Genomic DNA, 22,321 nt, shown 5'->3' with positions numbered 1-22,321 from the left:
GCTATGGTAGTAAACTGGAGAACATGGACAAACTTGATCCACTTAGGAGCTTCTTGCTGTGAGATGACATTGATACCTGTTCAGGATGTGCCAATACTTTGGATCAGTATTTATTCAGTACTGACAAAAATATTGCAGATCTGAGCCATGTTGTGGACTATGTATATTTTCATTTAGGAGAGTAGAATATTTGCTTCACAGTTCAAGTTGATGTTTTCTTAGATGGCTAGTTTAGCAACATACACACAGACCATTGTGTTTATTAACAGATTCATTGTTTTAAGACAGGATAAAAGGTATTGAATTGGTATCGACAGATATTGAAAGTTCCAGTATCGATACTGTATCGGACATAAAAAAGTGGCATCTTGCCACCGCTACTACCTGCTGCACCTACAGCATTCCAGGATACATCCCCAAACAAACAAAATCACATCTTTGCAGAATTACAGAGTGAAAGTCTCTGCCTACCTGACAATTTTATGATCCTACAGTATATTAGAACAGTAATCTATGTTCATATTGGCTCTGCAGCTACACTCACCACTTAACCATAATCGGCCCATAATCCCATATAACCTGTTTGACATTGTTGGACACGTCCTTTAAATCTACTATGTTCATACAGAATTCAGATGAGAAAACAGAGATATGTTGCCAAAAAGGTGTAGAAATATAAATTTGTGGAGTGTTTGTGCAGTCCCAAATGCAGTCCCAAATGATAAATTACTGCAAAGTCACTGGTGTGTAATTGAGGTTTTCTGCTCAGCATGCATTGGATGGATATGAATTTAAATGAAAATTTAAGTCCTTTAAATATTATAGGCTCATCTGTGCAATTTCATTGTTGAATGGCAGGTAGCATGTTTGAATTTCTGTTTGTAATTGTGAATTATAAGAAATCAAACTGCTGATTACTTTTAGGTTTCCTTCCGTTTCCTGGTATTAGTTTGACTAACACACAGTAACTAAATAATAATCTGTCTCATTTATAGTCGACTGGAAAATGTTATGTTTGCTCAGGTAAATATGACAAAAGCAAGCAGATGGAATTTGTTTCTGAGCGGCTTGAAGGCTCAGGTACAGGATGAGCGTTGGCTCAAAGCGAAGCATTATCGCTGCAAAATAAGTCAAGCAAATTAAGCACTTTGAGGAAAACTGTAATGAAAAATGAATCATCTGCAATAACACACTGGAGAGCAATTTAGCACATGATTGCAAATTTAAATAGCTGCTTTAACTTTTGTACAACTTACATCCCTGTTACGCTTCGGGGGGACTGCATAACGCTCTTCACAAAAGACCTGTTTTGTTATTCCAAGGTGCTCTGCAAATTTTGTTTCCCCCCACCCCAAAAGCTCACTTCTTTTTCTTGCATCTCAACTCCAGGTTGTTTCAGGACAAAGGAGCAACATTATCTTTAATATTTTATTACCAAGAATACAAAAACTATCTACATTCACATACCACTTACTGTAGTAGCATGAATTAACACAGAATTCAAGTAAATTCAAAATTATCAAAATGTACCTTTTGTTATTTCTTTTTGTGTAAAATTCTTTTTGTGTTTTGGTGTTCTGCAATCTTTTTTTTCATTCCAAATGTCTGTTTGTTCTTTTTACATTTGGCACTTAAGCAGATTATCAGTGTCTCTGTTGTCCACAGGGTTGGAGGATTAAGCCACGTTTGTGTGATGGCAGATTTGATGTGACTGAGAAGGAACACATAATGTTTGTTGGGACACAGTGAGCCTGAAGACTGCTGTCGGACACCAGCAGGCACCGTGTTCTGACATAAAAGGCGATTCTGACATTGAGTCAAGCATGTCCTCTTCCAGGTACAGGATGCATGAGAGCACGTTATAGTTTCTGACTCTCTGCTGGATTACATACATAAGTACTCAAAAACATTAAAGGGGTCATATTATAAATATACCCATATTGCAAGGGGTGTCAAAACCAACCCAGTCTCATGGCAGTTCGTGGGGCTGGGTTCCGAAAGTACATTAACCTATGAGTTTGTGGTGGGGGTACGAAAATGGGGCGTTTTTAGTAACGGGGCACAAATTCATTTCGTGATGGGGGGCACAAAATGTAGGGTGGGGGGGTCTGGGGGGGTCATGGTTAATTTTGTGGAGGGTACACACTTGGTTATGGTTAGAGTTAGGAGAAGGGGAAAATTATAAATAGAAAAATTTAAAAAACCGTGTCACGAAAGTGGGCGCTTTTCGTGACAAGGGCATTGAAAAAACAAAACAAAAGTTAGACCGGGCTGGTCCAAACATCTTAGCCATATAGCCAGATAGCATTTCAGTCCTTTTGATGACAGATACACGATTTAGTTTTTTTGACTGGTTCTTCTGATGTTGATACCTAAATCAACATAAATTTGCATAGTTTGGGCCCTTCCACCCCTTCTATTCTCGATTTTTAATATGTTATTCCTGGGGTATATCAGAGGTGAATCCCATATAACAGTTTTTTTTTTTTTTTTTTTTTGGCAATTAGTGGTGGGTCAAGTCTCAATATGACTGGACTATGCTGTACAGCAGGAACAAGATTGAATGTTCAGTGAGTGTGTCCCAGAGGGCAGGCACTTCTCACACATGGCCTTCAGAGACATACGAGGTCTGTCAATAAAGTATAGGTCCTTTTTATTTTTTTCAAAAACTATATGGATTTCATTCATATGTTTTTACGTCAGACATGCTTGAACCCTCGTGCGCATGCGTGAGTTTTTCCACGCCTGTGGGTGACGTCATTCGCCTGTGAGCACTCCTTGTGGGAGGAGTCGTCCAGCCCCTCGTCGGAATTCCTTTGTCTGAGAAGTTGCTGAGAGACTGGCGCTTTGTTGATCAAAATCTTTTCTAAACCTGTGAGGCACATCGAAGTGGACACGGTTCGAAAAATTCAGCTGATTTTCGGTGAAAATTTTAACGGCTGATGAGAGATTTTGAGGTGATACCGTCACTTTAAGGACTTCCCACAGAGCGGGACGTCGCGCAGTGCTCCCAGGCGCCATTGTCAGCCTGTTTCAAGCTGAAAACCTCCACATTTCAGGCTCTATTGATCCAGGATGTCATGAGAGAACAGAGAAGTTTCAGAAGAAGTCGGTTTCAGCATTTTATCCAGATTTTCCACTGTTAGAGATTTTTTTTAATGAAAGACGTGCGGACGGATTGCAGCGTCGGCTTTCAGCCGCCGCGATGCTCCGCCACAGGAAAAACACCTCTGTTGGAAGCCTTAAGGACAAGTTGGAACATGCCCAGCTGTTAAACAATTTCTCAGATACTCACTCAACTGAAAGCCACCAAAGGCCACCTGGATTTTACAAATGGTTATCAACATGGAGGTGTTTTTCCTGTGGCGGAGCATCGCGGTGGCTGCGAGCCGACACTGCAATCCGTCCGCACGTCTTTCATTAAAAAAATCTCCTTTAACAGTGGAATATCCAGATAAAATGCTGAAACCGACTTCTTCTGAAACTTCTTTGTTCTCTCACGACGTCCCGGGTCAACAGAGGCTTAAATGTGGAGGTTTTCAGCTTGAAACAGGCTGACTATGGCGCCTGGGAGTGCTGCGCGACGTCCCGCTCCGTGGGAAGTCCTTAAAGCGACAGTATCACCTCAAAATATCTCATCAGCCGTTAAAATTTTCACAGAAAACCAGCTGAATTTTTCGAACCGTGTCCACTTCGATGTGCCTCACAGGTTTAGAAAAAATTTTGATCAAACAAAGCGCCAGTCTCTCAGCAACTTCTCAGACAAAGGAATTCTGACGAGGGGCTGGACGACTCCTCCCACAAGGAGTGCTCACAGGCGAATGACGTCACTGACAGGCGTAGAAAAACTCACGCATGCGCATGAGGGTTCAAGCATGTCTGACGTAAAAACATATGAATGAAATCCATATAGTTTTTGAAAAAAATAAAAAGGACCTATACTTTATTGACAGCCCTTGTACGTCGCAGAAGTGTAAACCAGGCTTAGAGTTTGCTTATCGGTATGGAGTTTATACATGCCACCTGATTGACTGATTTAACATAATATGACCCCTTTAAATATCTTCTCTCATCCTCACAAAGGTCACAACATTATGCTTAAAAAACCCCAAAAACAACTGATTTACAACACAAATCATTAAAATTATTACTAACATATCAAGATGGAAACCCTACATGGGATGACATCATCTCCTGCTTGTCATGTGACGTACTGTTAAAGATATGAAAACATTTTATTTTCCACACAGATTGATACAAAATCAACTTCATCACGTACATTACAACAAATATGGATCTTTGTGAAGTCATCCTCTCCGACACAGCGGCAGTTCAGTACAGTGTTGGTTTGAAGTAGCTAAATAAGTTAGCAAACGTATAAATAAAGCACGTGAACGACCAGATGAAGATGAGATGAGGACAGAAGTCCAACAGAAATGTTTGCATCAGTGCCTCTTCACTTTTTTTTTGTCAGCAGTGAAGCGGCTAAAGTGATGTAAAAGTAAAGCTCACTCCTGTGAGCGAACTCGCTCTTTGTCTCGTTTTTTTTTTTTTTTTTTTTTTTTTTTTTATCTCTGGTATAAGTGACTGAACACTTTGAACCAAAGCGTTCAGTCCGTGGCTTAGTCCGGCAGGGGAATTAACATGTGCTTTGAAGCTGCTCCGTTGTGGGGCTGCTGAACCCGCCACTCTCTGAAGCTCCTCTCTGGCGCCAAATTTAAAAGCAGCTCACACGACTCCCGGCACCTCACACCTTCAGGGTTGTGAAGATTCGAGGAATTCAAGTACCCGTGACTACATCCCAGTTTTAGCACTTCATCCTCAAACTCTGTGTCTCAGCCTCTGTCTCTCGTCTCATTTTTCTCATTTTTATCTGAGTAAAAAGGCAAAGTTTGTGTCGTCTTACCACATCGGCGGACTGTTTGTCTCCAGCACGCCGTACATCTCAGCTAGTTTTTTAAAACGAGGCCCCCAGTCATTCAGATAATCATACTCGTGGTCAGTGTTGGATGTCCCCGACTGGAGGGAGCTGAGCGACTCAGCCACCGAGCCTTCACCCTCATACGCGTAGGTTTGCAGGGAATCATAAGGTGGCGCACATGGGTCCATGTCAGCTTCTAGTAGCTTGGCCAGAACGTATCCCTGAACACTGCCTTCCCCGCCGCCACCAATGACGCAGGCCTGAGGGACGTAGCGCGACAGGCTTTCGATCTCCGGCACCATGTCCTGCCTCATCTTGCTCAGGGGGTGGTGGTGGTGCACCTCACGTGGGTTCCACATGGCAGCTATATCAAAGGCCTCTGTATCCTCCTCACCGCCGCCTTCATCATCATACCGTACAATGTTCTCGTGCACATTTTCCTCCTCATCACAGAGATAGGGCTTCTTACGATGGGTCCGCAGAGAGAGCATGAGCAGAATCATCACTGAGGATTAAACAAATAAAAACACACAGTGAGCTGGAGTCAGAAGACCACGTTATGAATTAAATCAAGCACAGAAAGTTAGCTCCACTGCAGACTCACCGGTATATTTTATGGCAAAGTGTTGAAAAGACAAGAAAAAAAGTGATTTAATGCAGATGATTTTGAGATATATAAAAGCTGGGAAGAAAGTTGCATTTAAGGATATACAGTGCCCTCCAAAAGTATTGGAACACTTGGTATTTCACACATTTTTATTTGTTTATGCCATTTCAAATACCAAAAAAAATAATAATAATAATAAAAAAATCTCAAATTATCTTCTTCAAACTCAAACTGAAAGCAAATATGTACAGCTTGATATAAATTAATAAAAAAATCTAAAAGGCAAGATGATGGGTTACATAAGTAATGGAACACTTTGGTATAATACCTGTAAATAATCAGTCTCATTGCCAGTCAGGGGATGGATACATGAACATTTCCAAGTCACTGAATATGTCTTGAACTTTATTTACATCAATTATGAAGAAATACAAACAGTATGGCACTCTATGGTAAATCTGTGTGAAGTAGATAGTTCACAAAACGTGAGTGATTGTGCAACAAGGAGAAGAGTGAGGAAAGCCACCAAGACACCCAGACAACCCAAAAGACGTTATAGGCTTCTCTGGCTATGATTGGAGAAATTGTGCACAGTGCATGTTTGCACCGGTAGCATACTTTAACCAGCTGTGTCATAGTGGAGGTTTTGTGGCTCTGTAACTGTGTTTTGCACTGTGAATCAACTCCAAATGTAATCGGTGGGCGCACAGCAAGAACGTTTAAAATATGATGGGAGAGGAAGGAGTGAAAACATAAAAGTGACAAATCACAGCCCTATGCATCTTCAGTCGTTTAGCAGGTGCACGGGTTTGCATCCAGAGGGATCTGATCTAAAGTGGGTTGGTTCACCACACCCAGAGATATGTGTGAAACTTTACTCCATATTACAGTGCAGGCAACAAGCAGCATTTTGTTAATAATCAACGACTTTGAATTGCACCCTGCCTTGCTTTGAAAAAAATAAACAGCTGGTCTTTTAATCAAGGAAATGAGGTCCCACTTTCCTTGAATTGGCGAGTGTCAGTGCTGAACTTAATTTCATACCTCTGTTACTGGGCACGTCCAGACTGCTCTGTCCAATATATGTGAGTGGTTTTTAATGGAAATACATTGCTATCAGACAGGATGTTTTGTCCGATGTGAGCGAAAATCCGTTATACAAAATCCATTACATACGGTGTTTATTGGGACTTTTGCTTTTGCTCTAGTCAGAGCTCTATTGAGCTGAGTATTCCATTAACTTTAACTAGTAATGACTTCATGACTTTCTTTGCTAACAAAATTTTAACTATTAGAGAAAAAATTACTCATAACCATCCCAAAGACGTATCGTTATCTTTGGCTGCTTTCAGTGATGCCGGTATTTGGTTAGACTCATTCTCTCCGATTGTTCTGTCTGAGTTATTTTCATTAGTTACTTCATCCAAACCATCAACATGTTTATTAGACCCCATTCCTACCAGGCTGCTCAAGGAAGCCCTACCATTATTTAATGCTTCGATCTTAAATATGATCAATCTATCTTTGTTAGTTGGCTATGTACCACAGGCTTTTAAGGTGGCAGTAATTAAACCATTACTTAAAAAGCCATCACTTGACCCAGCTATCTTAGCTAATTATAGGCCAATCTCCAACCTTCCTTTTCTCTCAAAAATTCTTGAAAGGGTAGTTGTAAAACAGCTAACTGATCATCTGCAGAGGAATGGTCTATTTGAAGAGTTTCAGTCAGGTTTTAGAATTCATCATAGTACAGAAACAGCATTAGTGAAGGTTACAAATGATCTTCTTATGGCCTCGGACAGTGGACTCATCTCTGTGCTTGTTCTGTTAGACCTCAGTGCTGCTTTTGATACTGTTGACCATAAAATTTTATTACAGAGATTAGAGCATGCCATAGGTATTAAAGGCACTGCGCTGCGGTGGTTTGAATCATATTTGTCTAATAGATTACAATTTGTTCATGTACATGGGGAATCTTCTTCACAGACTAGGGTTAATTATGGAGTTCCACAAGGTTCTGTGCTAGGACCAATTTTATTCACTTTATACATGCTTCCCTTAGGTAGTATTATTAGACGGTATTGCTTAAATTTTCATTGTTACGCAGATGATACCCAGCTTTATCTATCCATGAAGCCAGAGGACACACACCAATTAGCTAAACTGCAGGATTGTCTTACAGACATAAAGACATGGATGACCTCTAATTTCCTGCTTTTAAACTCAGATAAAACTGAAGTTATTGTACTTGGCCCCACAAATCTTAGAAACATGGTGTCTAACCAGATCCTTACTCTGGATGGCATTGCCCTGGCCTCTAGTAATACTGTGAGAAATCTTGGAGTCATTTTTGATCAGGATATGTCCTTCAATGCATATATTAAGCAAATATGTAGGACTGCTTTTTTGCATTTACGCAATATCTCTAAAATCAGAAAGGTCTTGTCTCAGAGTGATGCTGAAAAACTAATTCATGCATTTATTTCCTCTAGGCTGGACTATTGTAATTCATTATTATCAGGTTGTCCTAAAAGTTCCCTAAAAAGCCTTCAGTTAATTCAAAATGCTGCAGCTAGAGTACTGACGGGGACTAGAAGGAGAGAGCATATCTCACCCATATTGGCCTCTCTTCATTGGCTTCCTGTTAATTCTAGAATAGAATTTAAAATTCTTCTTCTTACTTATAAGGTTTTAAATAATCAGGTCCCATCTTATCTTAGGGACCTCGTAGTACCATATCACCCCAATAGAGCGCTTCGCTCTCAGACTGCAGGCTTACTTGTAGTTCCTAGGGTTTGTAAGAGTAGAATGGGAGGCAGAGCCTTCAGCTTTCAGGCTCCTCTCCTGTGGAACCAGCTCCCAATTCAGATCAGGGAGACAGACACCCTCTCTACTTTTAAGATTAGGCTTAAAACTTTCCTTTTTGCTAAAGCTTATAGTTAGGGCTGGATCAGGTGACCCTGAACCATCCCTTAGTTATGCTGCTATAGACATAGACTGCTGGGGGGTTCCCATGATGTACTGATTCTTTCTCTTTTTGCTCTGTATGCACCACTCAGCATTTAATCATTAGTGATCGATCTCTGCTCCCCTCCACAGCATGTCTTTTTCCTGGTTCTCTCCCTCAGCCCCAACCAGTCCCAGCAGAAGACTGCCCCTCCCTGAGCCTGGTTCTGCTGGAGGTTTCTTCCTGTTAAAAGGGAGTTTTTCCTTCCCACTGTAGCCAAGTGCTTGCTCACAGGGGGTCGTTTTGACCGTTGGGGTTTTACATAATTATTGTATGGCCTTGCCTTACAATATAAAGCGCCTTGGGGCAACTGTTTGTTGTGATTTGGCGCTATATAAAAAAAAAAATTGATTGAATTGATTGATTGAATGCGAATATCCAGTTCATACAAAGATGGTTTAGGCAGGTTTTCCTGTGTGTGCATGTGTATATAAGTTATATCAACTTTTCGAACAAACCTTTAAGTATCGCACCAAGTTCCCACAAGGGGGCGGTATTGTCTAGGCAGGTGAAGAGAAACAGAGAGGCATTATACAGGGCAACTCAACACAAATTGGTGTTTTTTTAGCACTGTTCCGGTTGAGACAGTTTATTTTTTTTTTTTTTGCCCTTTCTCCATTCCCATCCCCTCACACTATTTCCTTCTTCAACGATCACAGGAACAATTTTGGCAGAGGCAGTTGCTCGACAAAGTTAACACTGAACAGTATTACAAGAGGGAAAAAATTAATGCTGATCAAAAAAACAAAAAAACAAAACAAACAAACAAAAAAAACAACAAAAAAATGAATTTATCATGAGAAGGCACTGAATACACTTTCTCTCTCCCATTGGAAGAGTGATACGCAGTTGAGCCGGGTAAAGCAGCACAGTCCTGTGTTTTGACATGGCACCCTTAAACTCCATGTGCTGTTTTACCACTTTGGGGCTGTAATCTTCATAGAACCAAATCTTATGTCCATTGTAGGTCAGGTCACCTTTCTTACGTGCCTCGCGAATCACCATATCTTTCATTAGGAACCGATGAAAGTGCAGGATAACTGGTTGGGAGTTTTTCCTCCAGGAGCCGGTTTAGGAGCTAAGCTCCGGTGCACCCTGTCCAATTCCAGCGGTGAAGCAAGCACCTCCATTCCAAAAACATCGATGAGGAGTTGGGAGAAAAACCCACAATCTGAACATTCTGGCATCTGCTCCATCCCTCCAGGTCTGCCATCTTTGATTTTCACCACTTGCTGTGTTTTTGGAGTGCAGAGTATTCAGCCTTGAGTTGGTTCAAACATTGATCAAAATCAGAGTGCGGATTTAAGGAATTGCATAAACCGCGATCACGCACTGCTGACTGGACACTGTCCATCTTAGAGGACATCTTTCAAAAGAAGGCTTAAAGTCCACAGACAGTGCAGGTCTGTGGACTTCCAGCAGAAGTCTAATCTCTGGCATAGTTGCCGCAAGCGGCAAAGTTTCTGTCTTTTTTGGACATACTCTTTGACTTTTAACAGGTGGTCAAAAAGTGGTATATATGAAAAATAAGAATAAAACTGTGATTCCAAACAAAAAGTACGAGTTTGCAAGGCAAAAATTTGAACAGTGCAGCAGAGCGAGTTGAATACACGTCTACTCTCTAAACGCCATCCCGGAAGTCTCCAGCATGTTTTTTCTTTTGTGACAGATGTTCACTGTGAACTTTTTTTGGCATTTTTACAGATTTTAAGTATTCGTGTGATGTACTCAGTTGATCATCAGGGGACGAGACGGACGCTTTCACAGCAGCATTATAAAAGATAAGGTAAATTGACTCATTTTCTAGAGGAAAATATTCAACCTTGAAGCAGAATCTCAGTTATGCTGCTTTCACCAGCTACTGACTATTCATCAAGTTGAAAAGATCACTTCTAAATTGACTTCATGAGTGCTGTATGCTGTTCTTAAACAGAGAGAGAGAGAGAAAGAGAGAGAGCTGGCGAGTTTGTTATATTTCTGTGGTTTTGTGACTGTGAACATTATACAGTGATTTCATGCTCTGCTGGTGAAAAATGTTGGTTATTGGAGCTTTAAGGAAACAAAACAAAAAGAGGGTTTGGACACGAGGGAGCAGGAAAATCAGCCAGCTCGGGCATTTTTTCCCAAATTACATCATCACAGAGGGAGATGGGTTCTTTTTGCGTCCTGGCGATGTCCAGAATTCATTAGCAGCAGCTGCACAGCAGCATCACACTTTGCCCCCCCCCAAATGGAGGCTGATATGGAGCCATGAGTGGGACTGCTCGGCACGCCGAGTCACCCCACTGGGAGCCGTTAACAAATATAAAATATCTCCACAAGCTTCAGGTCTGAGCTCGTTCTCGGCAAAAACACACAGTTTGTCTCATTTTAATCTTTGTTCATTTTGGCTGACAGAGAGATTTTGTTGCACATTCTTTCAAATGGTAACAGTTTACAATAAGGTGTGGCCAAGGTGGGTTTTGAACACCAGATTACTGGTATTTGAGATCAAAGCTCGACTAGCTCACCCAAAAGGGGAATTTCCTACAATAGCCAGTAGGAACATCTTTTCCATTTGGATTTCATTTTGTTACATATGTCTGTAGCATGGCTCAAGCAGAGGGTCACCCCTTTGAGTCTGGTCTGCTTGAGGTTTCTTCCTCAGAGGGAGTTTTTCCTTACCACTGTTGCTGTGGGGGTTAGTAAGGTTAGACCTTACTTGTATGAAGCGCCTTGAGGCAACTCTGTTGTGATTTGGTGCCATATAAATGAAAATAAATTAAAATTTGAAAAATTACATATATCCCCTCCATTTTTCACCTCGACCCAAAAGTCACAGGTGCATTAACGCATCTTCTGTGACTACCCAATCAACTGTTACGTTCTGCAGCAATGCTAGTTTGTGATCGGATGACATTATTTGTGACCACGGTGGGCTTCGAACACCAGACCGCTCTTACTTGAGACCAAGGTTCTACTAGGTTTCCAAAGGGGAATTCCCTGGTAGCCAAGCCAGTAGGAACATCTTCACCTTGTTACAAAGGGTTTGTTAACATTAACTAATGTAGAAATTACTGTTAGCTAATGATGTTGATGTTAATTAAGAAATTAATGTATACATAATTTTATAATTTAGGTGGCAGTTCTCCCCTTCGAACTGCCAATTTATCGTGGTGGGGGAGTTTGCGTTCCCGGATTATCCTAGGAGCTATGTTGTCGGGGGCTTCGTGCCCCTGGTAGGGTCTCCCATGGCAAACAGGTCCTAGGTGATGGGCCAGACTAAGGGCAGTTGAAAAGCCCCCATGACCGACACGAAATCAAGGACCAAGACATCGCCCGGCATGGCGGAGCTGGGGTCCCACCCTGTAGCCAGGCCTGGGGTTGGGGCTTGCGCGCGAGTGCCTGGTGGTCGGACCTTAGCCCACGGGGCGCGGTCGGGCTCAGCCCAAAAGAGTGATGTGGGCCCGCCCTCCTGTGGGTTCACCACCTGCAGAGGGGGCGATAGGGGGCGGGTGCAGAGAGGACTGGGCGGCAGTCGAGGGTGGGTGGCCGGCGGCCCGGTCTGTGCTCACAGCCTCTGGCTGTTGGGACATGGAACGTCACCTCGCTGGGGGGGGAAGGTCCCATACGAGCCTGAGCTTGTATGGGAGGTTGAGAGGTACCGACTAGAGATAGTCTGGCTCACCTCCACGGACAGCTTGGGCTCTGGTACCCAACTCCTGGAGAGGGACTGCATGCTCCACTTTTCTGGCTTTGCTCACGGGGAGAGGCGGCGAGCTGGGGTAGCATTGCTTAGTGCTCCCCAGCTCAGTCACCATGTGCTGGAGTTCACCCCGGTGAACGAGAGGGTCGTGTCCCTATGCCTTCCGTTTGGGGACAGGTCTCTCACTGTTGTCTCGGCCTATGGGCCAAGCAGCAGTGCAGAGTACCCAACCTTCTTGGAGTCTCTGGGAGGGGTACAAGATAGTGCTCCGAATGGGGACTCCATTGTTCTCCTGGGGGACTTCAACGCCCACGTGGGCGGCGACGGTGAGACCTGGAGGGGCGTAATTGGGAAGCACGGCCTCCCCGATCTGAACCCGAGTGGTGTTCAGTTGTTGGACTTCTGTGCTACTCACAGTTTGTCCATCATGAATACCATGTTCGAGCACAGGGGTGTCCATAAGTGTACGTGGCACCAGGACACCTTGAGCCGGAGGTCGATGATCGACTTTGTAGTCATATCATCTGACCTTCGGCCACGTGTCACGGACACTCGGGTAAAGAGAGGGGCTGAGCTGTGGACTGATCACCACCTGGTGGTGAGTTGGATCCGTTGAGAGGGGAGGAAGCCGGTCAGACCTGGCAGGCCCAAATGTATCATGAGGATCTGCTGGAAACGACTGGCGGAACCCTCGGTCGGCAAGGTCTTCAACTCCCACCTCCAGGAGAGCTTCTCCCAGATCCTGGGGGAGGTTGGAGACATGGAGTCCGAGTGGACCATGTTCTCCACCTCAATTGTTGATGCGGCCGCCTGCAGCTGTGGTTGCAATGTCTCTGGTGCCTGTCACGGCGGCAATCCCCGAACCCGGTGGTGGACGCCGGAAGTAAGGGATGCCGTCAAGCTGAAGAAGGAGTCCAACTTGTCATTGTTGGTAGGTGGGACCCCGGAGGCAGCTGACAGGTACCGGCAGGCCAAGCGTGCTGCAGCCTGTGCAGTTGGAGAGGCAAAAACTCGGGTCTGGGAGGAGTTCGGAGAGGCCATGGAGGAGGATTATCAGTCGGCCTCGAAGAAATTCTGGCAAACCATCCAACGCCTCAGGAGGTGGAAGCAGCTCTCCGCCAACACTGTCTATAGTGCGGGTGGGGAGCTGTTGACCCTGACTGGGGATGTTGTTGGGCGGTGGAAGGAATACTTCGAGGATCTCCTCAATCCCATCGTCATGTCTTCCAAACAGGAAGCAGAGACTGGGGACTCAAAGGCAGACTCGTCCATCACCCAGGCCAAACTCACTGAGGTGATCAGAAAGCTCCTTGGTGACAAGGCTCCTGGGGTGGACGAAATCTGTCCTGAGTACCTTAAGTCTCTGGATGTTGTGGGACTGTCCTGGTTGACATGTCTCTGCAACATCGCGTGGCAGTCGGGGACAGTACCCCTGGATTGGCAGACCGGGGTGGTGGTCCCTCTGTTTAAGAAGGGGGACCGGAGGGTGTGTTCCAACTACAGGGGCATCACACTCCTCAGCCCCGGTAAGGTCTATTCCAGGCTGCTGGAGAGGAGAATTCAACCGATAGTTGAACCTAGGATTCAGGAGGAGCAGTGTGGTTTTCGTCCTGGTTGCGGCACACTGGACCAGCTCTACACCCTCCATCGGGTGCTCGAGGGTTCATGGGAGTTTGCCCAACCAGTTCACATGTGCTTTGTGGATCTGGAGAAGGCATTTGACCGTCAGAGTCGAGCCGCTGCTCCTCCACATCGAAAGGAGCCAGCTGAGGTGGCTCGGTCATCTTTTCCGGATGCCCCCTGGACGCCTCGCTGGAGAGGTGTTCCGGGCACATCCCATTGGGAGGAGGCCCCGGGGAAGACCCAGATCACGCTGGAGGGACTACGTCTCTCAGCTGGCTTGGGAACGCCTCGGGGTTCCCCCGGAGGAGCTGGGGGAGGTGTGTGTGGATCAGGAGGTTTGGGTGGCTTTGCTTGAGCTGCTGCCTCTGTGACCTGACCTAGGATAAGCGGAAGAAAATGGATGGATGGATGGATAATTTCATAATTTACAAAGATAATGAACACCATACCCTGTGATAGCCTGGGTTTCTGTCCAGGGTGTACCCCGCCCAACTCACGCCCTATGACTCTGGGATAGGCTCCATCCGCCATGATCCTTAATTGGAGTAAGTGGGTGTAGTAAATGAATGAATGAAGGAACACCATTAATAAATGATTATGAAGCTTATTTAACTCTTAATGTATCAGCTAATGTACCCTTATTATAAAGTGTTAGTTTTGAAATTTTCTTCCCATAATAATAATATTTTGTCTGAAAATGATATTATTCCAAAGATACAGTATATCCTTCATAGATTTTTTTTCCCCCTTCAAAAATGCAAGTTTTTCCAGATGGTCCTAGCACACCTTCTCAATCAAGATTGCCTTTTAGTCAAATGTAAAATGGGTTTAAACACTATGAGTTCCTCACTGTAGCAGATTGTAGCTCACCCAGTAAGACAAAGATGCAGGCCAGGATGGCGATGAGCGCCCCTCTACTGAGGCTTGCAGGCAGACTGTAGGCCTCTGCATTGCATGACATGACGTTGCCCTCGTGGTCGCAGCTGCACACACGGATGGTGAGCGTGCTGGTGCTGCTCTGAACGGGATGATCGCTATCAGATATGAAGATAGGTAAGTAAAAGACTGTCTGGTCCTGCTGTGACCAGCCGCCACGACGTGTCAAAATCCATGCCGTGTTGTCTGCAAAGAGAATGTTTAAGAATGTCAGAGTGTGGTGAAGACATGTGCTTTTTATTATTGCTCATTAACTGATTAATGAATGTGATGAACACTGGCAGAACCTTGGTTGTCTCTAAGCGTGAAGTTGGGGTTGTTGGCAGCCTCAGGTGCCAAGCTGTAGTAGAACCGTTGTCCACCGAGGGGCTCATCTGGATCCACTGCCGTCACTGTCTGGATCAACTGGATTAGATGAACACACAGAGTTAGAGCACCGAAAAACACATGAAAACCTGCACATTTCTCAGTTTTTACATGTAGACCTTTTCAGTTTATCTCAAGAACTTTTTCCTTCCACTACAAACCTTTCAAGTGGGATAAAATAGTGTAGGTTGATGATGGAGTGCAACATTTTACATAACTAATTTTTTTTTTTGTATCCAACTAAGACAGCAGATGAAACAGAAGTCTTTGAAGATTGGTGGATGCCTATATTATGGGGGCTGGTGCCATGCTTTGCATTGCCAGACCTAGATTCCTGATCATGTGCCTGTCTGTGTACTTGGACAAGACAGCCCACCCAGCTGTGAACAGGCCTGGACTAAGGAAGTAACCTGTGTTAGACAGGCATCCTGTCCAGGGGAGTCCAAGAATCATCTGCTTCACGCTACAGAATCTGGTGATAACCATCGACACCAGTGTGCCATCTGGACCTATACAGGAAATAGAGGCCATCAAGTGTCTGGAGCATGATTGAAGACCCTAAAATAATAATAATAAATGTGTGTGGTCTATCAGCAGTGAAAAAGTGGGCGGTTGAATTTAAGAAAGAGTACAGAGAAAGCCTTGGAGATGATCCAGTGTCTAGATGGGCTGCAACTCCCTCCATTGAGGAGGGTGAAAGAGACTGTGTTCAGCACATGATGATGGACTATCACTGCAATAATTAATACAGCTGGCATCTCCTTGACAGAACTAAGAACATTGTACAGTATGTAGAGAACTCAAAATGTCAAAGATTTAAGGTGTGTTTTCTGACCCATATCAACAGTACAGCACTCATAATGCCAAGAAGGAACTCTGGCCATTTTGAAGCAGAGCCAGCAAATTTTGGTGAATGTGTCCTATGGTGTTCATCACTTTGAGGGAGAGACCAACAGCTAGTACATGCAGTGGAAACACATCTTTTTCCATCAAAACATTGCCCCAGTTCACAACAGTTTTCATGGCTGTTGTGGCTTCCACCCATCACACCTTCCTGATTTGGCTCCATCTGTCTTCAGGTCAGGTCATGTATAAGAGTTGTGCTGCCACGTGTCACTGCATCTACCACATTACAGAACTGAATTAGGTTCTGGGTGACATCCATGCAGGCAGACAACCAGTCCATCCCCACCTCTTGAAATTAACCATCTATCTACTGCACGTAGGTGAAACATGGCCGTCCACTTGGCCTAATCCAACTACAGGGATCCGCAACACTGAGGCACCAGCGTGCAGGATCATCCACAGGGAAATGTGCCACATGGCCAAAATATTGTAACTGATATTCCATCACAATGCAAATGATGATCCTCATCTGAGTCTCCCTAAGTACCCACTGATATGACACAACATCTTTCCAGTGGTTTCCAAAGATCGTCAAAAGAGACCTAGTACCAAAGACAACTACAGACAACTCACCTTAGGTTTGCATCCAACTGACTGCTATCTATTTCCAAACATGAAAAACCCATTTGGCTGGAAAAATATTAGACTGGTGATGGTATCGTGTGTGTCACTGACAACTTTGATCATCAATGTGAATGCTTGTTTGCCAAGGACTGTAGTTTCATTGCAAGATATTTTTGGACCCCAAGGTGAACTTGGCGGGAAAATAAACCACACATTGCATTATCCCACAAGACCATCATAATTAGGCTATGAATGTTCCTGCCAAGCCCTCACTGCTGACCAATAAAGGCTGCTATGCTAACAGAGAAACATGTGTTTTGTCCCACAGTTAATTCATTTCATCGCTTCCTGAAGACTTGATACAATTCCTGAAGATTTCTACCTGTATTTTACAGATAAGTGAGTGTGTTTGTCTGTGTTTGTCACTGAAATGTCAGTTGGTTTTACGAGACAATAATATTGTCGCAGTTATTTTGTACAGTTGATTAGGAATTATGCTGAAAAACAATAATTACTGGTGTAGCGCATGGCCTCGATTCATCCTAATTAAATAAATACATTAATGCTGTCTCAACAAAAACCTGAGTTTTCAACTGTAGACAGAGACGGTGTCTTCACTCTCAGTTGAGAAATTCCTAAGTCATCTGGTGATCTTAAGATAAGCTTGGAGACATCCCCCATGGGCCAACATTGGGCTTCACAGCAGAAACAGAATGGTAACTTGAAGTTCTACAAAAGGAGCCCTTGCCTGGTTTATTGGTTAAATTCCGGTCATTATGAATTATATGATATTACAATGGCTTCACGCCAGAATCTGAGCTTCTCCAGGCCAGGAGAACCCAAATCTTATGACCTCACGCCAAGGCCAGACCCTCTCAAGACTGCAAGACGATATCCCTTCCACAACACATGGCCATAAAAGTTTGTCTTGACAATCAGCTGTTATCTTTAGGTCTATGTGAAGAAAGACATTCTTTTAAAATAAAAGAATTGCATCACTATTCTTTGATTCACATATATAAAGACTTCTAAAGGTGTTTGTATTGATTAATCAAACAAAATGCTTTGCATATAATCATTCCATTTTATTTACATGTGTTCCTGTAACTGATGTATGTTTAAATGTGATCTTTCTGCATTATCCATATGTTGATGGTGAAGTATTCTGTTTATCCAAAGGATGTGTTTAAGTGATGATTAATAATGTGTATCCATTCGAGTGTCTTAGAACAATATTATACCAAAATAGTTAATGTGTTTAAATAGTTGAATCATTTGGGTCTGCCCTGTGAAGACATGAAGTCTTCTGTGAGATTACACACCCTAAATGGGCGGAGTTTGGTGATGTCAGTCCCCCTTAAAAAGTTACAACAGAGTGCTGCCTCGCCCCTTCTCTCGCCCCTTCTTCACTCTTCTCTTTTGGCTCTTCCAGCTTACTCTTCTCTCTTCCTTTCTTAAATGCTTAATTTTTATTTTTGGGTCAACAAGGCCCCATACTAAGCTAAGCTAAGCTTGCTAAAGCTACCACGTGGCTTCATTCATTCATCCTTTATTCTTCAAAAAACTTAGTTTTAACATGACGCTTTAAGGTGCGTGAAGTCTTTTGAATTTTTAAGAGAACTTCTGAGCTGAACTTTTCAAAATAATAGCGAAATTACAGGAAAGCGACTTTTCCTTTTTGAAATTTTTGAACGTTTTTAAAGTTTTAACTTTGTCCTAAATTCACAAAGACTTTTAATCTAGCTCCAACAAACTTTTTAAAAGCTACCAGAAACCATTTTCAACAAACACCTTCCACCTCTGGGTTCCTGTAAGCTGACAACAGTGCTGATTTCAAACCATCAGCCAACCTGTCGGTAAAGCCAGCCACAAGCCTTTGGGATCGCCTGGGGAGACTGCTGAGTTAACCCCTTGACCCAAGTGAGCACGACGGCCGGACGGACGGATCGCTCCGAACCACCTCTTCAACGTGTCAGCTAAGTGACCCAGTTAAAGGTTCCAGGAAAAGGGTTTGCTGTCAATGGATACAAAGTGGCTTCCTTTTAAGCATATTCATATGTTTGTTTAAGATTTTTCTTAATAATTGGCTTCAAATTTCATCTCTAAATTCTAATCAGATTTATTTACTTAAAGTCTTTAAGCTCTATCTCTCCCTCTCTTCCAACATCTCATGAGTGAGTAAGAAAATTGTTTCCATGAATGAACTTATTTAATCACTGTCCACAAAAATGCCAGTAAACTGTTCATTTCTTGTATACTTGTAAATAAATTGTAAATATTTCTGCTGTGGTTCATTTTGTGTTCAGAAGGAAACCTTTGGTTAATCGTATTGTAGAATTCAGACTTTCAGACCAGAGACTGATTAATTCAATTGAGACTGATTAATTAATTTGAAACTGATAAAAAAATTTAAATTAAAATACCTATGCTTCAAATAGGTGGTGCCCCCGAGTAAATTAAAATTTAAATAATAATTATTAAATCCTAAAATTGTTAATTATTTTCATGACCCATTAAATGAGTCCTAAGCCAATACAATTCAATTTGGGAGTTTAACTGCTTATTCACTACATTCTTATGGTGCTCCGGTGCGAGCCGATCTAGAATTGACCAATTTGGTTACATCTTTATGGTTCCCGTGTGAGGTACCATTCATTCCAAATAATTAAATTAATGTAAATTCGTTACATTATATTAGTCCCCTGTTGCGAGGCCTGTAAGTTTGCTAAACTGGAAAAGGCCAGATTGTTAGCTCTTTAGATAAGAACTAACAATCTTGTTCAGAAGTGCAAGTACAGTGTGATACTTGCACTTCTGTAAGACTACAGTGTGTAATTATGTAATGGTGGAGGTTCTGTGGCTCTGTACCTGCCCCGCCTTGGCATTTTTGCAGACATAAGCCTCCAAATAGTGCGTCAGTGATGGAGGATTATCATTAACATCCAGGACCTTCACAGCCACCGACACACTTGCAATCTGTGTGGGGTTATCTGCAGGAACACACACACATACACACACAGTAGAAGCACAAATTGTTCAGAATCGATGATGGACTCAGACAAATGACTGCTTCAGGATCGTGCTGAGCTCAGTTTGTGCTGCTCTTAATCTTTCCCTCATTTACAGTGAGCCTGTGGCATATTAAGGCCTCTCACACTTAGATTACAAATCTATTATTCTCCATTACCAAGCTGCAATTTGCATACTTTAACCAGCTGTGTAATAGGCAATAGAAATGTAATTAGTGTGCAATAACTACTTTCTCAAGTTTCATCATATGATCGATCAATCTGCGGCGTGACTTTGACCCGGGAGGACAAAGCTGCAAGAGGTCACGTTCAACTGTGCATGTGGGTATTCTTAGAGGAGATGTATTTATATGTGCATGCATGTGCGTGCGTGCGTTCAAGGCTTTAAAAGTAGTGCTTTTAACATCCAGCTCGAGTAAAAGTGTGCTTACTTTGCTGATGCTTCACCCAAGTGCAATAAAATCAATGTGAGTAAAAGTACAGAACAAAGCAGTATTGCTGATTTAGCCTGAATTATTTATTAAAATGTAAAGCGGGTGCCATTGAGGTTTGCACCATGCTTGATTCTGTGCTCACCAAGTCCTGCCAACTTTCAAACGGTCCAATCAACCGAGTTGCAGTGTGAAATGTGACGCAAAATCTTGTTTCATATCAAAAGATATCAAATTAAAGAAGCCAAATAGGTTTTTCTTTGTGTTTCAGTGCAACATTATATTGTATTTTTCAAGTAAATTGTGATACAAGAACATAAAATATTCACCCTCTCAACAGCAACAGTCATGAATCTGAAATTAATGAATGCTTGAATTATTTGTGAGTGAAGATGCACTTGTAACTTTTAAATGTCATAATATCCCCATGTTATCACAATATTATTATAGTTCCTTTGAAAAAAAAATTCTATAGCTAAAATACCCTCGGCCGTATGGGCACTGTCTTCTTTATAATTTGCAGTTGTTTAATTATTAAGATCCGAATTTCTTAAGTACAATTTGCACATATTGAATAAAGCCTCTCTATCAACCAGTCAATCAATCATAAACAATATTTGCATTTTGATGGGCATCTGCAGGACAGAGTATGTGAATGTCTACATGAGCTTTTCACAAGAGTGGATATCAGCTTTGACTTAGCAGAAGTTAGCGTGCACACTGATGTCCATGAAATGTCTTGTAAATCACTCTAGAGGTGTTATCAGGTTACAAAAACAGTATTTTCAGTTTTAGAAGTGTTTATTTCTCACTAGCTTTTGCATAATATATGAGAAAGGTGTTATATTTAACCAAAAATGAAGCAAAGTTAGCAGCTAGTGACACCAGGAAGTGATGTTACCACGCTAAGATCATACCATAAAAATAGGAACAGAATGTGACTTTTTAACCTCTTAAAATACCATTTAAAATAGGTCAAGGTTAGTCATCTTTGAACTTGTCCAAGGTCTGTGTCCCAAGAATGTTCCCAGTGAATTTGAAGACTCTGGTGGCCATATTTGATGGCCATCGGGTAAAAATGATTTAAAACCACAGCTAAACAGTAAAAGTTGCAGCTTCACGACTGTGTCCTCAAAGCCAGCACTTTAACATTTAGAACAGACATTGCCAAACTTATGAGAATTCCACTTCATTACAACCTAGGCTCATATTTTTAAATGTTGTGGGGATCATGTTTTCACTCTAGAAAAAAAAATTATTTAAAAATCAGCTGATTATTTATAATACAAACGCTGCATAAGCGCACAGAAGCTGTTATTAACATAGAAAATCCTTCATGGACTAGCGCCTCCCTATCTGGCCGACCTAATTAAACCATACATACCGGCCCATGTTCTGCGCTCTCAGGGGGCAGGATTATTGCGTTTTCCTAAGGTTAAAAAGAAGTCAGCAGGCCACAGAGCTTCCTCTTACCGCGCACGTGTTTTGTGGAACAAGCTGCCTCCTGAGATAAAACAGTCTGACTCTCTGGAGTCATTCAAGCCCAGATCAAAGCCCATTTATTTTCCCTTTTGTATGACTAATATATCATTGTGATACTGGACCATTTTTTAACTCTACGCCTTATTTGTGTCAGTAACAATGAAGAAGCTCATTATGTCTAAATTGTGGGTCTGTCAGTGAAGCTAAGAGCTAGCTGCTGGCAACCACATTAGTATCTTCTGGGGAGAATTGTTTTTGGGTATGTGTGTGTGTGTGTGTGTGTGTGTGTGTGTGTGTGTGTGTGTGTGCGTGCTGTTAGTTCTGGCTGATTGGTTCTGCTGTCTCTTTCTCTGTTTGATGTGTTGTCGGAGGAGTGATGTCTGATGTTGCCTGCTGGACCCACGGTTGAGGATGCAGCTGAGAAATCACCTGCAAATTTGTCATCCTGGAGAATGGCACGGACAGTGACAATGATCTATAACTGGACTGTAATTTTTTTCTCTTGTTTCAATTCCAGTTTTTTCTTTCTTTGATTTCTGTTATTGTTAGAATGGCTTAAGCAGTGGGTCACCCCCTGATTTAGAGGTTAAAAAAGGATAACTATTCATATGAAATGATTTACTCAAAAAATAAAAAGGTCAACAGTGCACATCTACCACATTATATGAATGTAAAAAAAGACTAACTGTGTTTTCGTGTTTGCTTCATCCCTTCAACAGGCTTCAGTTTATAACACCTTTGCAGTGTAGTGCATAGAGGGGTAC

General features: G+C 42.6%; 1 protein-coding gene across 2 annotated transcripts in view; it reads right to left on the bottom strand.

The window, feature by feature from the left end:
* Positions 1-4,599: 4,599 nt before the first annotated feature.
* Positions 4,600-22,321, bottom strand: part of LOC117507890 (cadherin-20-like) — a 298,581-nt gene continuing 280,859 nt past the window's right edge. For both annotated transcript variants that reach the window (XM_034167659.1, XM_034167663.1), the window contains exons 9-12: positions 19,484-19,605; positions 15,067-15,184; positions 14,714-14,965; positions 4,600-5,426 (exon numbers count right to left, since the gene is read on the bottom strand). In XM_034167659.1, the coding sequence (XP_034023550.1) occupies positions 4,903-5,426; positions 14,714-14,965; positions 15,067-15,184; positions 19,484-19,605 (1,016 nt within the window). In that variant the 3' untranslated portion in view covers positions 4,600-4,902. The remainder of the gene's footprint in view (positions 5,427-14,713; positions 14,966-15,066; positions 15,185-19,483; positions 19,606-22,321) is intronic.

Source organism: Thalassophryne amazonica, chromosome 1 (genome assembly GCF_902500255.1).
Source record: "Thalassophryne amazonica chromosome 1, fThaAma1.1, whole genome shotgun sequence".
In the NCBI taxonomy this organism is placed as follows: domain Eukaryota; kingdom Metazoa; phylum Chordata; class Actinopteri; order Batrachoidiformes; family Batrachoididae; genus Thalassophryne; species Thalassophryne amazonica.
The sequence above is the reverse complement of the archived record's forward strand: the minus strand, read 5'-3'. Positions and strand labels throughout refer to the sequence as shown.